The sequence below is a fragment of the Dendrobates tinctorius genome, unplaced genomic scaffold, assembly GCF_039654945.1.
Source record: "Dendrobates tinctorius isolate UK_male_01 unplaced genomic scaffold, ASM3965494v1 ptg000157l, whole genome shotgun sequence".
Classification (NCBI taxonomy): Eukaryota; Metazoa; Chordata; class Amphibia; order Anura; family Dendrobatidae; genus Dendrobates; species Dendrobates tinctorius.
In genome coordinates, this window is record NW_027361824.1 from 8961083 (window position 1) to 8978878 (window position 17796).

The window sequence follows — 17796 nt, forward strand, 5'->3', positions numbered from 1 at the left end:
ATCTTTCTATCTGTGTTAGTGTTTTCTTCTTGCTTCACCCTCATTATATGCTGGGGGCTGCCATTGCTTTGGGGTCTGCTCTGGGGCAGTTTAGTTTTTCCCCTTTCTGTCTTTAGGCTATGTAGTTCTCCGGCTGTGATCGAGGGGTCTAGGGCACCGTAGGAACCCCCCACGGCTACTGCTAGTTGTTGTGGATAGGTTCAGGGGTCTGCAATCCGATAGCTGCCAACCTCTCTGGTTTTTCTGGACTTAGCTGGTATTTTGTTTTTTCCTCCTTCGGTGACTCATCATAACAGGGAGGCTGATCAGTGATTGAGGGTCTGATTAGTGATCGGGAGTTGATCAGTGATTGGGAGGCTGAATAGTGATCGGGTTTTGATCAGTGATCGGGGAGGATGATCAGTGATAGGGGAGGCTGATCAGTGCTCGAGGGGCTAATCAGTGCTCAGGGGGATGATCAGTGATCGGGGAGGCTGATCAGTGCTCAGGGGGCTGATCAGTGATTGGGTAGGCTGATCAGTGATTGAGGGTCTGATCAGTGATTGATCAGTGATTGGGAGGCTGAACAGTGATCGGTGGGTTGATCAGTGATTGGGGAGGCTGATCAGTGCTCGGGAGGCTGATCAGTGCTCAGGGTGCTTATCAGTGCTCAGGGGGTTGATCTGTGATCGGGGAGGCTGATCAGTGCTCAGGGGGCTGATCAATGATCGGGGAGGCTGATCAGTGATTGGGAGGCTGAACAGTGATCGGTGGGTTGATCAGTGATTGGGAGGCTGAACAGTGATCGGCGGGTTGATCAGTGATCGGGGAGGCTGATCAGTGATCGGGGAGGCTGAACAGTGATCAGTGGGTTGATCAGTGATTGGGAGGCTGAAGTGATCGGTGGGTTGATCAGTGATCGGGGAGGCTGATCAGTGCTCGGGGAGGCTGATCAGTGCTCGGGGAGGTTGATCAGTGATAGGGGAGCTGATCAGTGCTCAGGGGGCTTTTCAGTGATCGGGGAGGCTGATCAGTGCTCAGGGGGCTTTTCAGCGATCGGGGAGGCTGATCAGTGACTGAGGGTCTGATCAGTGATCGGGCGCTGTCGTATTTTTGTAGAAAATGTGTATATGATGATAGGATACATCCCGGCAGAAGGGCTGACTTACGCGGGGGAGCGCTGACTTACGTGGGGAGCGCTGACTTACGTGGGTGAGCGCTGACTTACGTTGGGGGTGTACTCAGGTCCGGCGGCAGGTGTGTCAGTCTGTTTCCGCTCAGGCAGAGCACTCTGAGGCGGGGGAGCAGCCCGAGCTGTGGTACGTCCCCGGGTGAGAGACTGTTATAGGAGAGATCCAGGACCTAGGACACAATCACAGACAGATAACGGTGGCCACAACTGCATCGGCAGATTATAGCGAGAGTTTGGATCACCCCTAGATATTCCGGATTATCAAATGATTCTGGATCATGCCTAATTATTCCGGATTATCAGGTGATTCTGGACGATTTGTACATTTTCTGGATAATCAGCTAATCTAAATTTTCTTGAATTTTCCGGATGATCAGGAGCCTCTGGATGAAAAACTTTATTGTAGAAACATTGGGGGTCAGATTACAACAATTTTTCCCACCAAATTTAATTGCCTGGAAAGCACAGGACTTTAAATAAATAAGCAAAGCTGCAGTGTAAAGCATGGAAAAGGGATAGAAAAACTGCCTGGAGCCGTCAAAGTAGCCGAGCCACAGTCACTGATCACGCCTATGTGCTAATATGGCAGTGCTTCAGGGTAAAGCATGGGGGACAGAAAAAGCAGTGCTGGAGTACCTACCCTACACAGATCAGTAGAAGAATGTGACTCACTTCGAGCTGCGGGAACTCTCCAGGGAAGACGGTGATCCGCTGGATTCCATTCATGGAAAGATCCAGTTCTCTGAGAGCAGGAAATGTTCGGAACGCCTCTGGGAAAAGGTAAAAGTCACAAGAGAAGCACCACCATCCCAGCAGAAAAGCAACAAGAATATTAAACAAAACCTGTCTGCAGCAGCTTGATGATGGTTTCCATCTACACTGCTTGCTGATGGTTTCCATCTACACTGCTTGCTGATGGTTTCCATCTACACTGCTTGCTGATGGCTTCCATCTACACTGCTTGCTGATGGCTTCCATCTACACTGCTTGCTGATGGTTTCCATCTACACTGCTTGCTGATGGTTTCCATCTACACTGCTTGCTGATGGTTTCCATCTACACTCTATTAATACTTAAGTAAAATCAGCACAAAAAAAGGTAATATGTCATGATCCAGCATGGATCTGACAGATAAAATGGATAAGTGAACTTTTTTCCCTTTGGCTAGGTGCCAAAGTGATGTGATTTCCCCCGGTGGCCATTAGAATTATTACACGTGGTGTCGTTCATTCTAAGTTGCCTCGGTGGTGGTGAGCGGTAGTGCACTTTAGTTTCTTTGGTTTAATGTGCACTTAATTATAATTCAGGTGTGAGGCTCTATAAAAGAGAGCCAGGTGTGTTCAATCACTGTTGGTGATATTGATTGTGTGTTAGTCATTCACAAGGAAGCCTGGGTGAAGGAAGGAGCTGAACATAAGTCCTGCGCAGCACAGCCAGAGGGGACGAGTGGCAGCTATGTGGTCTGCAAGAAGGGCTGGCATGGCGTGGTGGAGTCACAGTTTATGGTGTCAGCAGGAGGTGTTTGCATGGCTTGGTGGAGTGGCGACTATGGAGAGAGTTGCACTCAGCATGCGGGACTTGGTTGCTGAGAGCTGGACTCAAACATGCTTGACTTTTTGGGCAGGAGCTGAACTCATCTTTGGGACTCTGTTACTGGACTTCTGCAATTGGTGGTGGACTCTGCTCCAAGGCTGCACTATGGTGAAGGATCAGTTATGGTGATGGATCCGGGTGGAGAAGATGCACAAGGGTGGTGGGCTCTGTTGCTAGGAGCGTACGCAACAGAGCAAAGCTAAGTGGTGTTTCCCCTGCTTTGTCATCTTTCCTCATGTGTGTTTAGTGCAGTGGTGGGATTAGTTTCCGCACCGACCAATTCCCTAGTGAGGGTTTAGGGTCAGGGCGAGCAAGGGTTTTTAGGTTCCTGTGCGTCGCCCGGTGCGGAACCGGCATATGGAACGTTAGGAGTGCAGGGACACTGGCTCAGGGGAGTACAGGAGGTCTCTGCTTCCCTAGTCCCTATTGCAGGGCCCGCCATTGTTAATGTTACCCAGGTTCCCCCTTTATTATTTAAATTCGCCTTACTGGAGGCGGGGTTTCCAGACTACTGTATGTATAACGTGTAATACCTAAATTGGCCAGTTGGAGGCGGTGTATCCAGCTGCACGTGTTTATTATTTAAATTCGCCCCACTGGAGGCGCTGTATCCAGGGTCACGTGTGTCTTATGGGTTCGCCTTGTGGAGGACACTACGAGTAGCTGGGAGTCTATGAGCGCCATTTATTGTCATGTTTGCCTCGTTTTTAGTGTTTTTTGCCAGTTTTGATATGTGACATATTCTTCTTTAACGCTGTGCCTATTTTCTGCTTGTTTCCCCCGTTTTTCTTTTCTCTCTCTGCCGTCGTCGGCCCCGGATGGTTTCCAGACGTTAGGGACCAATTCACCAATTGTGATTTCTTAGAAAGTTTCAACATTTTTGTGCAATTTTCCCCCTGAGTGATTTTTTTTTTCTACACCAGAAACTTTTGCGCCATTTGATGCGCCACTTTTTTTTTTTGTTTACGTTAATGTTTTTTGCTCCAAACTGTCGGACGCGGCGCTCGCAGGGCCTGAATTTTGTGCTAAGTATATATATATTTTTTAACATTTTATCTATACCTTTACTTAGCAATCTCTAGATCAAAAAGCTTCACGTTCCACTTTTTTTCCGTGTTTTTTGGAAGGTGAAACTTTTTGATCTACGAAATCGCTAAGAAAAGTTATAGATAAAAGAAAAAAATGATAAAGTGGAATGACGGCTACAACAGATCACAGCCAATGATGGGAGACTCTCTCCAACAATCCTAGCCATAGGGGTGAATGATGTCCCGAAAGGAAATATCTGTCTAGTCTCACATCTAACAATGGGAACAAATCATTTCATTGCCTCCCATGGACCCTCTGAAAATAGAAAGAAGAGCCGCACACCATGCGCACACGTTTAATCACGCCATAAGACGCAAGAGATTTCCCAAATAGTCATGAAATTGGGCCCCTGGAATAAAGAATTCACAACATCATTCACCTGGAGAAGGAAAGAGAAAGGGAAAAAGAGAAAAAAAAAGAAAATCAGTGCGAGGCGTCCTCGGGCAGCTGATGAGGATCCCTCATGGGCAACGGGAGAATTAGCATTTGCAAAGGAAATGTCGGCTCGGAAAATGAGAATTTGTTTTATGAAATGTAGAATTATTAGGAACGTAACTATATTGTGTATCACTGGTGGATAGAACGCTGGGAGCATCGTATCTTCTTTAATGACAGGTTTGTTTATAACTGTTTACACGGATAGATATTGTTATTGTGTTTTTTTTGTTTGTTTACTCCTGTATTTATCCTAGACTTGGATACCCCCCCTCCTTTACCCTTCTAACCCCCCTCCTCGCCCTTCCCCCGCCCGTCTCTCCCATTACAATAACTAATATGTCTTAGGCCGGTTTCACACGTCAGCCTCTCCGGTACGTGTGCTGACAGTTTTCTCACGTACTGGAGACACTGACACATGAATGGGTCTATGTACATGTCAGCATGTTTTCACGGACCGTGTGTACCTGGGCAAAACACGCTGACATGTCCATTTTTACCCGCAGCACGGTCCGCAAAACGTGCACACGGAGAGCAGTGCACATCGTCCTCCGTATGCACGGTCGGCCGCCGGGGGAAGAAGCGGCTACTGTTAGCGCTGTTCCCCGGCGGCTGGTGCTGAAGCCGGCTGTCATTTGAGCAGAAGAGAATGATGAGTGCTATATTAAAGCCCGAAAGACAGCAGTGGGGGGGGGGTTGGGGACTGTTACCTCCATCATCCGACACCTGCTGTCGTTCGGGCTTTAATACAGTCATGGCCAAAAGTTTTGAGAATGACGCAAATATTATATTTTCACATGATCTGCTGGCCTCTGGTTTTTATGTGTGTTTGTCAGATGTTTTTATCACATACAGAAATATAATTGCAATCATATTATGAGTAACAAAAGGTTATATTGACAGTCAGAATGAGTTAATGCAGCAAGTCAATATTTGCAGTGTTGACCCTTCTTCTTCAGGACCTCTGCAATTCTCCCTGGCATGCTCTCAATCAACTTCTGGATCAAATCCTGACTGATAGCAGTCCATTCTTGCAAAATCAATGCTTTTATTTTGTCTGAATTTGAAGGTTTTTGTTTGTCCACCCGTCTCTTGATGATTGACCACAAGTTCTCAATGGGATTAAGATCTGGGGAGTTTCCAGGCCATGGTCCCAAAATCTCTATGTTTTGTTCCCTGAGCCATTTAGTTATCACCTTTGCTTTATGGCAAGGTGCTCCATCATGTTGAAAAAGGCATTGTTGATCGCCAAACTGCTCTTGGACGGTTGGGAGAAGTTGCTCTTGGAGGACATTCTGGTACCATTCTTTATTCATGGCTGTGTTTTTAGGCAAGACTGAGAGAGAGCCCATTCCCTTGGCTGAGAAGCCACCCCACACATGAATGGTTTCAGGATGCTTGACAGTTGGCATGAGACAAGACTGGTGGTAGCGCTCACCTGGTCTTCTCCGAATAAGCCGTTTTCCAGATGTCCCAAACAATCGAAAAGGGGATTCATCAGAGAGAATGACTTTACCCCAGTCCTCAGCAGTCCACTCCCTGTACCTCTTGCAGAATATCAGTCTGTCCATGATGTTTTTCCTGGAGAGAAGTGGCTTCTTTGCTGCCCTACTTGAGACCAGGCCTTGCTCCAAGAGTCTACGCCTCACAGTGCGTGCAGATGCACTCACACCTGCCTGCTGCCATTCCTGAGCAAGCTCTGCACTGCTGGTAGCCCGATCCCGCAGCTGAAACACTTTTAAGAGACGGTCCTGGCGCTTGCTGGTCTTTCTTGGGCGCCCTGGAGCCTTTTTGGCAACAAGGGAACCTCTCTCCTTGAAGTTCTTGATGATGCGATAGATTGTTGACTGAGGTGCAATCTTTCTAGCTGCGATACTCTTCCCTGTTAGGCCATTTTTGTGCAGCGCAATGATGACTGCACATGTTTCTTTAGAGATAACCATGGTTAACAGAAGAGAAACAATGATGCCAAGTACCAGCCTCCTTTTAAAGTGTCCAGTGGTGTCATTCTTACTTAATCATGACAGATTGATCTCCAGCCCTGTCCTCATCAACACCCACACCTGTGTTAATGGAGCAATCACTGAAACGATGTTAGCTGGTCCTTTTAAGGCAGGGCTGCAATGATGTTGAAATGTGTTTTGGGGGATAAAGTTCATTTTCTAGGCAAATACTGACTTTGCAAGTAATTGCTGTTAAGCTGATCACTCTTTATAACATTCTGGAGTATATGCAAATTGCCATTAGAAAAAATGAAGCAGTAGACTTTGTAAAAATTAATATTTGTGTCATTCTCAAAACTTTTGGCCATGACTGTATAGCGCTCATCGCCCTCCTCTGCTCGAATGACAGCCGGCTTCAGCACCAGCCGCTGGGGAACAGTAGCTGCTTCTTCCCTGGCGGCCGTCCGTGCACTAGGAGGACGATGTGCACTGCTCTCCGTGTGCACGTTTTGTGGACCGTGCTGCGGGTTACAGTAGCCGCTTCTTCCCTGGCGGCCGTCCGTGCACACAGAGGACGATGTGCACTGCTCTCCGTGGGCACGTTTTGTGGACCGTGCTGCGGGTTACAGTAGCTGCTTCTTCCCCGGCGGCCGTCCGTGCACACAGAGGACGATGTGCACTGCTCTCCGTGTGCACGTTTTGTGGACCGTGCTGCGGGTTACAGTAGCTGCTTCTTCCCCGGCGGACGTCCGTGCACACAGAGGACGATGTGCACTGCTCTCCGTGTGCACGTTTTGTGGACCGTGCTGCGGGTTACAGTAGTCACTTCTTCCCCGGCGGCCGTCCGTGCACACAGAGGACGATGTGCACTGCTCTCCGTGTGCACGTTTTGTGGACCGTGCTACGGGGTACAGTAGCCGCTTCTTCCCCGGCGGACGTCCGTCACACAGAGGACGATGTGCACTGCACTCCGTGTGCACGTTTTGTGGACCGTGCTGCGGGTTACAGTAGCCGCTTCTTCCCCGGCGGACGTCCGTGCACACAGAGGACGATGTGCACTGCTCTCCGTGTGCACGTTTTGTGGACCGTGCTGCGGGTTACAGTAGCCGCTTCTTCCCCGGCGGCCGTCCGTGCACACAGAGGACGATGTGCACTGCTCTCCGTGTGCACGTTTTGTGGACCGTGCTGCGGGGTACAGTAGCCGCTTCTTCCCCGGCGGACGTCCGTCACACAGAGGACGATGTGCACTGCTCTCCGTGTGCACGTTTTGTGGACCGTGCTGCGGGTTACAGTAGCCGCTTCTTCCCCGGCGGACGTCCGTGCATACAGAGGACGATGTGCACTGCTCTCCGTGTGCACGTTTTGTGGACCGTGCTGCGGGTTACAGTAGCCGCTTCTTCCCCGGCGGCCGTCCGTGCACACAGAGGACGATGTGCACTGCTCTCCGTGTGCACGTTTTGTGGACCGTGCTGCGGGTTACAGTAGTCACTTCTTCCCCGGCGGCCGTCCGTGCACACAGAGGACGATGTGCACTGCTCTCCGTGTGCACGTTTTGTGGACCGTGCTGCGGGGTACAGTAGCCGCTTCTTCCCCGGCGGACGTCCGTGCACACAGAGGACGATGTGCACTGCTCTCCGTGTGCACGTTTTGTGGACCGTGCTGCGGGTTACAGTAGCCGCTTCTTCCCCGGCGGACCTCCGTGCACACAGAGGACGATGTGCACTGCTCTCCGTGTGCACGTTTTGTGGACCGTGCTGCGGGTTACAGTAGCCGCTTCTTCCCCGGCGGACGTCCGTGCACACAGAGGACGATGTGCACTGCTCTCCGTGTGCACGTTTTGTGGACCGTGCTGCGGGGTACAGTAGCCGCTTCTTCCCCGGCGGACGTCCGTGCACACAGAGGACGATGTGCACTGCTCTCCGTGTGCACGTTTTGTGGACCGTGCTGCGTGTTACAGTAGCCGCTTCTTCCCCGGCGGACGTCCGTGCACACAGAGGACGATGTGCACTGCTCTCCGTGTGCACGTTTTGTGGACCGTGCTGCGGGTTACAGTAGCTGCTTCTTCCCCGGCGGACGTCCGTGCACACAGAGGACGATGTGCACTGCTCTCCGTGTGCACGTTTTGTGGACCTTGCTGCGGGGTACAGTAGCCGCTTCTTCCCCGGCGGACGTCCGTCACACAGAGGACGATGTGCACTGCTCTCCGTGTGCACGTTTTGTGGACCGTGCTGCGGGTTACAGTAGCCGCTTCTTCCCCGGCGGACGTCCGTGCATACAGAGGACGATGTGCACTGCTCTCCGTGTGCACGTTTTGTGGACCGTGCTGCGGGTTACAGGAGCCGCTTCATCCCCGGCAGCAGCTCGTGTGGTCCTGATGCGGCACACGGTTCCTACACGAAGGACACATGGACACGGATATCTCCGATACCGGAAATATCTGGACGTGTGAAACCGCCCTTAAGTATAGTAAAATAGAAGATTTACTCGAGAGACAGCAGTGAGGACCGGCACGCACAGATTGTTATTGCTGTTAAAAAAAAAATTTTTTTGTTTTTTTTTTGTTTTCTTTTTGGAAAAATAAATAAAAAAAATCTCATGAAACAGTAAACAGTTTCCCGTTCCGCTAAAAGGTTTGCAAATGTTGCGCTAAAACTTTAGGTGCCCATTAAATCGCCGCGTGGGGGGACGGTGGGAGAATGGCGTCACAGGGTTCTGACTTTTTGAAAAGTTGCAATTGGCGACTGGAGCAAAAAGTGGAGAAGAATCCAAAGGCCAAAAGGAAAATCTTCTATGGATCTGGCGCAAATACTGACAAAACGGAAACAGGAGACGCAGATGACACGAGCCCCGGGGGAGGAACGGCTCCCGGACGGCCTAGGAGCAGGGGCAGAATCTGCGGCAGTCTTGCTCTATCCGGACCGCGGCCCTCCGGACACTCCAGGGGGGCACTGAGGGAAGCTGTGAGGGGGCCGCAGTCACTTACCGAGAGGCAGCATATTCTCTGATGCATTCATGTATGCGAGACACGAAAACTGATCCCACTCCTCCCACCGCGCCTGCAGGAAAGACAGAGAGTGAGGCTCCGCGCAGGCAACACCACCGACGATCAGTCACCGCTCAGCGCAGGCGGAACCGAGCAAGAGAAGTGCACGGCGCGATCAGTACTACATCACTGCACACAGGCCGCCAGGATCCCGGCAGCACGAGTCCTGATTATACAGCACAAGGCACCCGGAGAACCAAAGCAGACTGCAAAACGCTCCAGAGCAGAACTCACCAATCTGCTAAAATACAATACAGGAGGTAACAGGATCAGTAATGTAATGTATGCACACAGTGACTGCACCAGCAGAATAGTGAGTGCAGCTCTGGGGTATAATACAGGATGTAACTCAGTATCAGTAATGTAATGTATGTACACAGTGACTGCACCAGCAGAATAGTGAGTGCAGCTCTGGAGTATAATACAGGATGTAACTCAGGATCAGTAATGTAATGTATGTACACAGTGACTGCACCAGCAGAATAGTGAGTGCAGCTCTGGGGTATAATACAGGATATAACTCAGGATCAGTAATGTAATGTATGTACACAGTGACTGCACCAGCAGAATAGTGAGTGCAGCTCTGGAGTATAATACAGGATGTAACTCAGGATCAGTAATGTAATGTATGTACACAGTGACTGCACCAGCAGAATAGTGAGTGCAGCTCTGGGGTATAATACAGGATATAACTCAGGATCAGTAATGTAATGTATGTACACAGTGACTGCACCAGCAGAATAGTGAGTGCAGCTCTGGAGTATAATACAGGATATAACTCAGGATCAGTAATGTAATGTATGTACACAGTGACTGCACCAGCAGAATAGTGAGCGCAGCTCTGGGGTATAATACAGGATGTAACTCAGGATCAGTAATGTAATGTATGTACACAGTGACTGCACCAGCAGAATAGTGAGTGCAGCTCTGGAGTATAATACAGGAGGTAACTCAGGATCAGTAATGTATGTACACAGTGACTGCACCAGCAGAATAGTGAGTGCAGCTCCTGGGTATAATACAGGAGGTAACTCAGGATCAGTAATGTAATGTATGTACACAGTGACTGCACCAGCAGAATAGTGAGTGCAGCTCTGGAGTATAATACAGGATGTAACTCAGGATCAGTAATGTATTGTATTTACACAGTGACTGCACCAGCAGAATAGTGAGTGCAGCTCTGGAGTATAATACAGGAGGTAACTCAGGATCAGTAATGTATGTACACAGTGACTGCACCAGAAGAATAGTGAGTGCAGCTCTGGAGTATAATATAGGATGTAACTCAGAATCAGTAATGTAATGTACACAGTGACTGCACCAGAAGAATAGTGAGTGCAGCTCTGGGGTATAATACAGGATGTAACTCAGGATCAGTAATGTAATGTATGTACACAGTGACTGCACCAGCAGAATAGTGAGCGCAGCTCTGGGGTATAATACAGGATGTAACTCAGGATCAGTAATGTAATGTATGTACACAGTGACTGCACCAGCAGAATAGTGAGTGCAGCTCTGGAGTATAATACAGGATGTAACTCAGGATCAGTAATGTATTGTATGTACACAGTGACTGCACCAGCAGAATAGTGAGTGCAGCTCTGGAGTATAATACAGGAGGTAACTCAGGATCAGTAATGTATGTACACAGTGACTGCACCAGAAGAATAGTGAGTGCAGCTCTGGAGTATAATATAGGATGTAACTCAGAATCAGTAATGTAATGTACACAGTGACTGCACCAGAAGAATAGTGAATGCAGCTCTGGGGTATAATACAGGATGTAACTCAGGATCAGTAATGTAATGTATGCACACAGTGACTGCACCAGCAGAATAGTGAGTGCAGCTCTGGAGTATAATACAGGATGTAATTCAGGATCAGTAATGTAATGTATGCACACAGTGACTGCACCAGCAGAATAGTGAGTGCAGCTCTGGAGTATAATACAGGATATAACTCAGGATCAGTAATGTAATGTATGTACACAGTGACTGCACCAGCAGAAGAGTGAGTGCAGCTCTGGAGTATAATACAGGGTGTAATCAGGATCAGTAATGTAATGAATGTACACAGTGACTGCACCAGCAGAATAGTGAGTGCAGCTCTGGAGTATAATACAGGAGGTAACTCAGGATCAGTAATGTATGTACACAGTGACTGCACCAGCAGAATAGTGAGTGCAGCTCCTGGGTATAATACAGGAGGTAACTCAGGATCAGTAATGTATTGTATGTACACAGTGACTGCACCAGCAGAATAGTGAGTGCAGCTCTGGAATATAATACAGGATGTAACTCAGGATCAGTAATGTATTGTATGTACACAGTGACTGCACCAGCAGAATAGTGAGTGCAGCTCTGGAGTATAATACAGGAGGTAACTTAGGATCAGTAATGTATGTACACAGTGACTGCACCAGAAGAATAGTGAGTGCAGCTCTGGAGTATAATATAGGATGTAACTCAGAATCAGTAATGTAATGTACACAGTGACTGCACCAGAAGAATAGTGAGTGCAGCTCTGGGGTATAATACAGGATGTAATTCAGGATCAGTAATGTAATGTATGTACACAGTGACTGCACCAGCAGAATAGTGAGTGCAGCTCTGGGGTATAATACAGGATGTAACTCAGGATCAGTAATATAATGTATGTACACAGTGACTGCAAAAGCAGAATAGTGAGTGCAGCTCTGGAGTATAATATAGGATGTAACTCAGGATCAGTAATGTAATGTATGTACACAGTGACTGCACCAGCAGAATAGTGAGTGCAGCTCTGGGTTATAATACAGTATGTAACTCAGGGTCAGTAATGTAATGTATGTACACAGTGACTGCACCAGAAGAATAGTGAGTGCAGCTCTGGAGTATAATACAGGATGTAACTCAGGATCAGTAATGTATGTACACAGTAACTGCACCAGCAGAATAGTGAGTGCAGCTCTGGAGTATAATACAGGATGTAACTCAGGATCAGTAATGTAATGTATGTACACAGTGACTGAACCAGCAGAATAGTGAGTGCAGCTCTGGGGTATAATACAGGATGTAACTCAGGATCAGTAATGTAATGTATGTACACAGTGACTGCACCAGCAGAATAGTGAGTGCAGCTCTGGAGTATAATACAGGATGTAACTCAGGATCAGTAATGTAATGTATGTACACAGTGACTGCACCAGCAGAATAGTGAGTGCAGCTCTGGAGTATAATACAGGATGTAACTCAGGATCAGTAATGTAATGTGTGTACACAATGACTGCACCAGAAGAATAGTGAGTGCAGCTCTGGGGTATAATACAGGATGTAATTCAGGATCAGTAATGTAATGTGTGTACACAGTGACTGCACCAGCAGAATAGTGAGTGCAGCTCTGGGGTATAATACAGGATGTAACTCAGGATCAGTAATGTAATGTATGTACACAGTGACTGCACCAGCAGAATAGTGAGTGCAGCTCTGGAGTATAATACAGGATGTAACTCAGGATCAGTAATGTAATGTATGTACACAGTGACTGCACCAGCAGAATAGTGAGTGCAGCTCTGGGGTATAATACAGGATGTAACTCAGGATCAGTAATATAATGTATGTACACAGTGACTGCAAAAGCAGAATAGTGAGTGCAGCTCTGGAGTATAATATAGGATGTAACTCAGGATCAGTAATGTAATGTATGTACACAGTGACTGCACCAGCAGAATAGTGAGTGCAGCTCTGGGTTATAATACAGTATGTAACTCAGGGTCAGTAATGTAATGTATGTACACAGTGACTGCACCAGAAGAATAGTGAGTGCAGCTCTGGAGTATAATACAGGATGTAACTCAGGATCAGTAATGTATGTACACAGTAACTGCACCAGCAGAATAGTGAGTGCAGCTCTGGAGTATAATACAGGATGTAACTCAGGATCAGTAATGTAATGTATGTACACAGTGACTGAACCAGCAGAATAGTGAGTGCAGCTCTGGGGTATAATACAGGATGTAACTCAGGATCAGTAATGTAATGTATGTACACAGTGACTGCACCAGCAGAATAGTGAGTGCAGCTCTGGAGTATAATACAGGATGTAACTCAGGATCAGTAATGTAATGTATGTACACAGTGACTGAACCAGCAGAATAGTGAGTGCAGCTCTGGGGTATAATACAGGATGTAACTCAGGATCAGTAATGTAATGTATGTACACAGTGACTGCACCAGCAGAATAGTGAGTGCAGCTCTGGAGTATAATACAGGATGTAACTCAGGATCAGTAATGTAATGTATGTACACAGTGACTGCACCAGCAGAATAGTGAGTGCAGCTCTGGAGTATAATACAGGATGTAACTCAGGATCAGTAATGTAATGTGTGTACACAATGACTGCACCAGAAGAATAGTGAGTGCAGCTCTGGGGTATAATACAGGATGTAATTCAGGATCAGTAATGTAATGTGTGTACACAGTGACTGCACCAGCAGAATAGTGAGTGCAGCTCTGGGGTATAATACAGGATGTAACTCAGGATCAGTAATGTAATGTATGTACACAGTGACTGCACCAGCAGAATAGTGAGTGCAGCTCTGGAGTATAATACAGGATGTAACTCAGGATCAGTAATGTAATGTATGTACACAGTGACTGCACCAGCAGAATAGTGAGTGCAGCTCTGGAGTATAATACAGGATGTAACTCAGGATCAGTAATGTATGTACACAGTGACTGCACCAGCAGAATAGTGAGTGCAGCTCTAGAGTATAATACAGGATGTAACTCAGGATCAGTAATGTAATGTATGTACACAGTGACTGCACCAGCAGAATAGTGAGTGCAGCTCTGGGGTATAATACAGGATGTAACTCAGGATCAGTAATGTAATGTATGTACACAGTGACTGCACCAGCAGAATAGTGAGTGCAGCTCTGGAGCATAATACAGGATGTAACTCAGGATCAGTAATGTATGTACACAGTGACTGCACCAGCAGAATAGTGAGTGCAGCTCTGGGGTATAATACAGGATGTAACTCAGGATCAGTAATGTATTGTATGTACATAGTGACTGCACCAGCAGAATAGTGAGTGCAGCTCTGGAGTATAATACAGGATGTAACTCAGGATCAGTAATGTAATGTATGTACCCAGTGACTGCACCAGCAGAATAGTGAGTGCAGCTCTGGGGTATAATACAGGATGTAACTCGGGATCAGTAATGTAATGTATGTACACAGTGACTGCACCAGCAGAATAGTGAGTGCAGCTCTGGAGTATAATACAGGATGTAACTCAGGATTAGTAATGTAATGTATGTACACAGTAACTGCACCAGCAGAATAGTGAGTGCAGCTCTGGAGTATAATACAGGATGTAACTCGGGATCAGTAATGTAATGTATGTACACAGTGACTGCACCAGCAGAATAGTGAGTGCAGCTCTGGAGTATAATACAGGATGTAACTCAGGATTAGTAATGTAATGTATGTACACAGTAACTGCACCAGCAGAATAGTGAGTGCAGCTCTGGAGTATAATACAGGATGTAACTCAGGATCAGTAATGTAATGTATGTACACAGTGACTGCACCAGCAGAATAGTGAGTGCAGCTCTGGAGTATAATACAGGATGTAACTCAGGATCAGTAATGTAATGTATGTACACAGTGACTGCACCAGCAGAATAGTGAGTGCAGCTCTGGGGTATAATACAGGATGTAACTCAGGATCAGTAATGTAATGTATGTACACAGTGACTGCACCAGCAGAATAGTGAGTGCAGCTCTGGAGTATAATACAGGATGTAACTCGGGATCAGTAATGTAATGTATGTACACAGTGACTGCACCAGCAGAATAGTGAGTGCAGCTCTGGAGTATAATACAGGATGTAACTCAGGATTAGTAATGTAATGTATGTACACAGTGACTGCACCAGCAGAATAGTGAGTGCAGCTCTGGAGTATAATACAGGATGTAACTCAGGATCAGTAATGTAATGTATGTACACAGTGACTGCACCAGCAGAATAGTGAGTGCAGCTCTGGAGTATAATACAGGATGTAACTCAGGATTAGTAATGTAATGTATGTACATAGTGACTGCACCAGCAGAATAGTGAGTGCAGCTCTGGAGTATAATACAGGATGTAACTCAGGATTAGTAATGTAATGTATGTACACAGTGACTGCACCAGCAGAATAGTGAGTGCAGCTCTGGAGTATAATACAGGATGTAACTCAGGATCAGTAATGTAATGTATGTACACCGTGACTGCACCAGCAGAATAGTGAGTGCAGCTCTGGGGTATAATACAGGATGTAACTCAGGACCAGTAATGTAATGTATGTACACAGTGACTGCACCAGCAGAATAGTGAGTGCAGCTCTGGGGTGTAATACAGGATGTAACTCAGGATCAGTAATGTAATGTATGTAGACAGTAATTGCACCAGCAGAATAGTGAGTGCAGCTCTGGGGTATAATACAGGAGGTAACTCAGGATCAGTAATGTAATGTATGTACACAGTGACTGCACCAGCAGAATAGTGAGTGCAGCTCTGGAGTATAATACAGGATGTAACTCAGGATCAGTAATGTAATGTGTGTACACAATGACTGCACCAGAAGAATAGTGAGTGCAGCTCTGGGGTATAATACAGGATGTAATTCAGGATCAGTAATGTAATGTGTGTACACAGTGACTGCACCAGCAGAATAGTGAGTGCAGCTCTGGGGTATAATACAGGATGTAACTCAGGATCAGTAATGTAATGTATGTACACAGTGACTGCACCAGCAGAATAGTGAGTGCAGCTCTGGAGTATAATACAGGATGTAACTCAGGATCAGTAATGTAATGTATGTACACAGTGACTGCACCAGCAGAATAGTGAGTGCAGCTCTGGAGTATAATACAGGATGTAACTCAGGATCAGTAATGTATGTACACAGTGACTGCACCAGCAGAATAGTGAGTGCAGCTCTAGAGTATAATACAGGATGTAACTCAGGATCAGTAATGTAATGTATGTACACAGTGACTGCACCAGCAGAATAGTGAGTGCAGCTCTGGGGTATAATACAGGATGTAACTCAGGATCAGTAATGTAATGTATGTACACAGTGACTGCACCAGCAGAATAGTGAGTGCAGCTCTGGAGCATAATACAGGATGTAACTCAGGATCAGTAATGTATGTACACAGTGACTGCACCAGCAGAATAGTGAGTGCAGCTCTGGGGTATAATACAGGATGTAACTCAGGATCAGTAATGTATTGTATGTACATAGTGACTGCACCAGCAGAATAGTGAGTGCAGCTCTGGAGTATAATACAGGATGTAACTCAGGATCAGTAATGTAATGTATGTACCCAGTGACTGCACCAGCAGAATAGTGAGTGCAGCTCTGGGGTATAATACAGGATGTAACTCGGGATCAGTAATGTAATGTATGTACACAGTGACTGCACCAGCAGAATAGTGAGTGCAGCTCTGGAGTATAATACAGGATGTAACTCAGGATTAGTAATGTAATGTATGTACACAGTAACTGCACCAGCAGAATAGTGAGTGCAGCTCTGGAGTATAATACAGGATGTAACTCGGGATCAGTAATGTAATGTATGTACACAGTGACTGCACCAGCAGAATAGTGAGTGCAGCTCTGGAGTATAATACAGGATGTAACTCAGGATTAGTAATGTAATGTATGTACACAGTAACTGCACCAGCAGAATAGTGAGTGCAGCTCTGGAGTATAATACAGGATGTAACTCAGGATCAGTAATGTAATGTATGTACACAGTGACTGCACCAGCAGAATAGTGAGTGCAGCTCTGGAGTATAATACAGGATGTAACTCAGGATCAGTAATGTAATGTATGTACACAGTGACTGCACCAGCAGAATAGTGAGTGCAGCTCTGGGGTATAATACAGGATGTAACTCAGGATCAGTAATGTAATGTATGTACACAGTGACTGCACCAGCAGAATAGTGAGTGCAGCTCTGGAGTATAATACAGGATGTAACTCGGGATCAGTAATGTAATGTATGTACACAGTGACTGCACCAGCAGAATAGTGAGTGCAGCTCTGGAGTATAATACAGGATGTAACTCAGGATTAGTAATGTAATGTATGTACACAGTGACTGCACCAGCAGAATAGTGAGTGCAGCTCTGGAGTATAATACAGGATGTAACTCAGGATCAGTAATGTAATGTATGTACACAGTGACTGCACCAGCAGAATAGTGAGTGCAGCTCTGGAGTATAATACAGGATGTAACTCAGGATTAGTAATGTAATGTATGTACACAGTGACTGCACCAGCAGAATAGTGAGTGCAGCTCTGGAGTATAATACAGGATGTAACTCAGGATTAGTAATGTAATGTATGTACATAGTGAGTGCAGCTCTGGAGTAACATAAGTCATGACGCTTCTTACTGAGCGGAGTCCTCGGTCGCTGACGTCAGCCGCGCACAGATCGGTCGGTGTCCGGACGTGATGGCTCGCCATCTGCAGACAGTA

General features: G+C 46.7%; 1 protein-coding gene across 1 annotated transcript in view; it reads right to left on the reverse strand.

Moving 5' to 3' along the window:
* The window catches only part of XRRA1 (X-ray radiation resistance associated 1), a 44847-nt gene that overhangs the window by 26422 nt on the left and 629 nt on the right, over nucleotides 1–17796 (reverse strand). Inside the window, exons 4-7 of the mRNA XM_073548523.1 lie at nucleotides 17713–17784; nucleotides 9215–9287; nucleotides 1844–1941; nucleotides 1208–1341 (exon numbers count right to left, since the gene is read on the reverse strand). Coding sequence (XP_073404624.1) covers nucleotides 1208–1341; nucleotides 1844–1941; nucleotides 9215–9287; nucleotides 17713–17784 — 377 coding nt within the window. The remainder of the gene's footprint in view (nucleotides 1–1207; nucleotides 1342–1843; nucleotides 1942–9214; nucleotides 9288–17712; nucleotides 17785–17796) is intronic.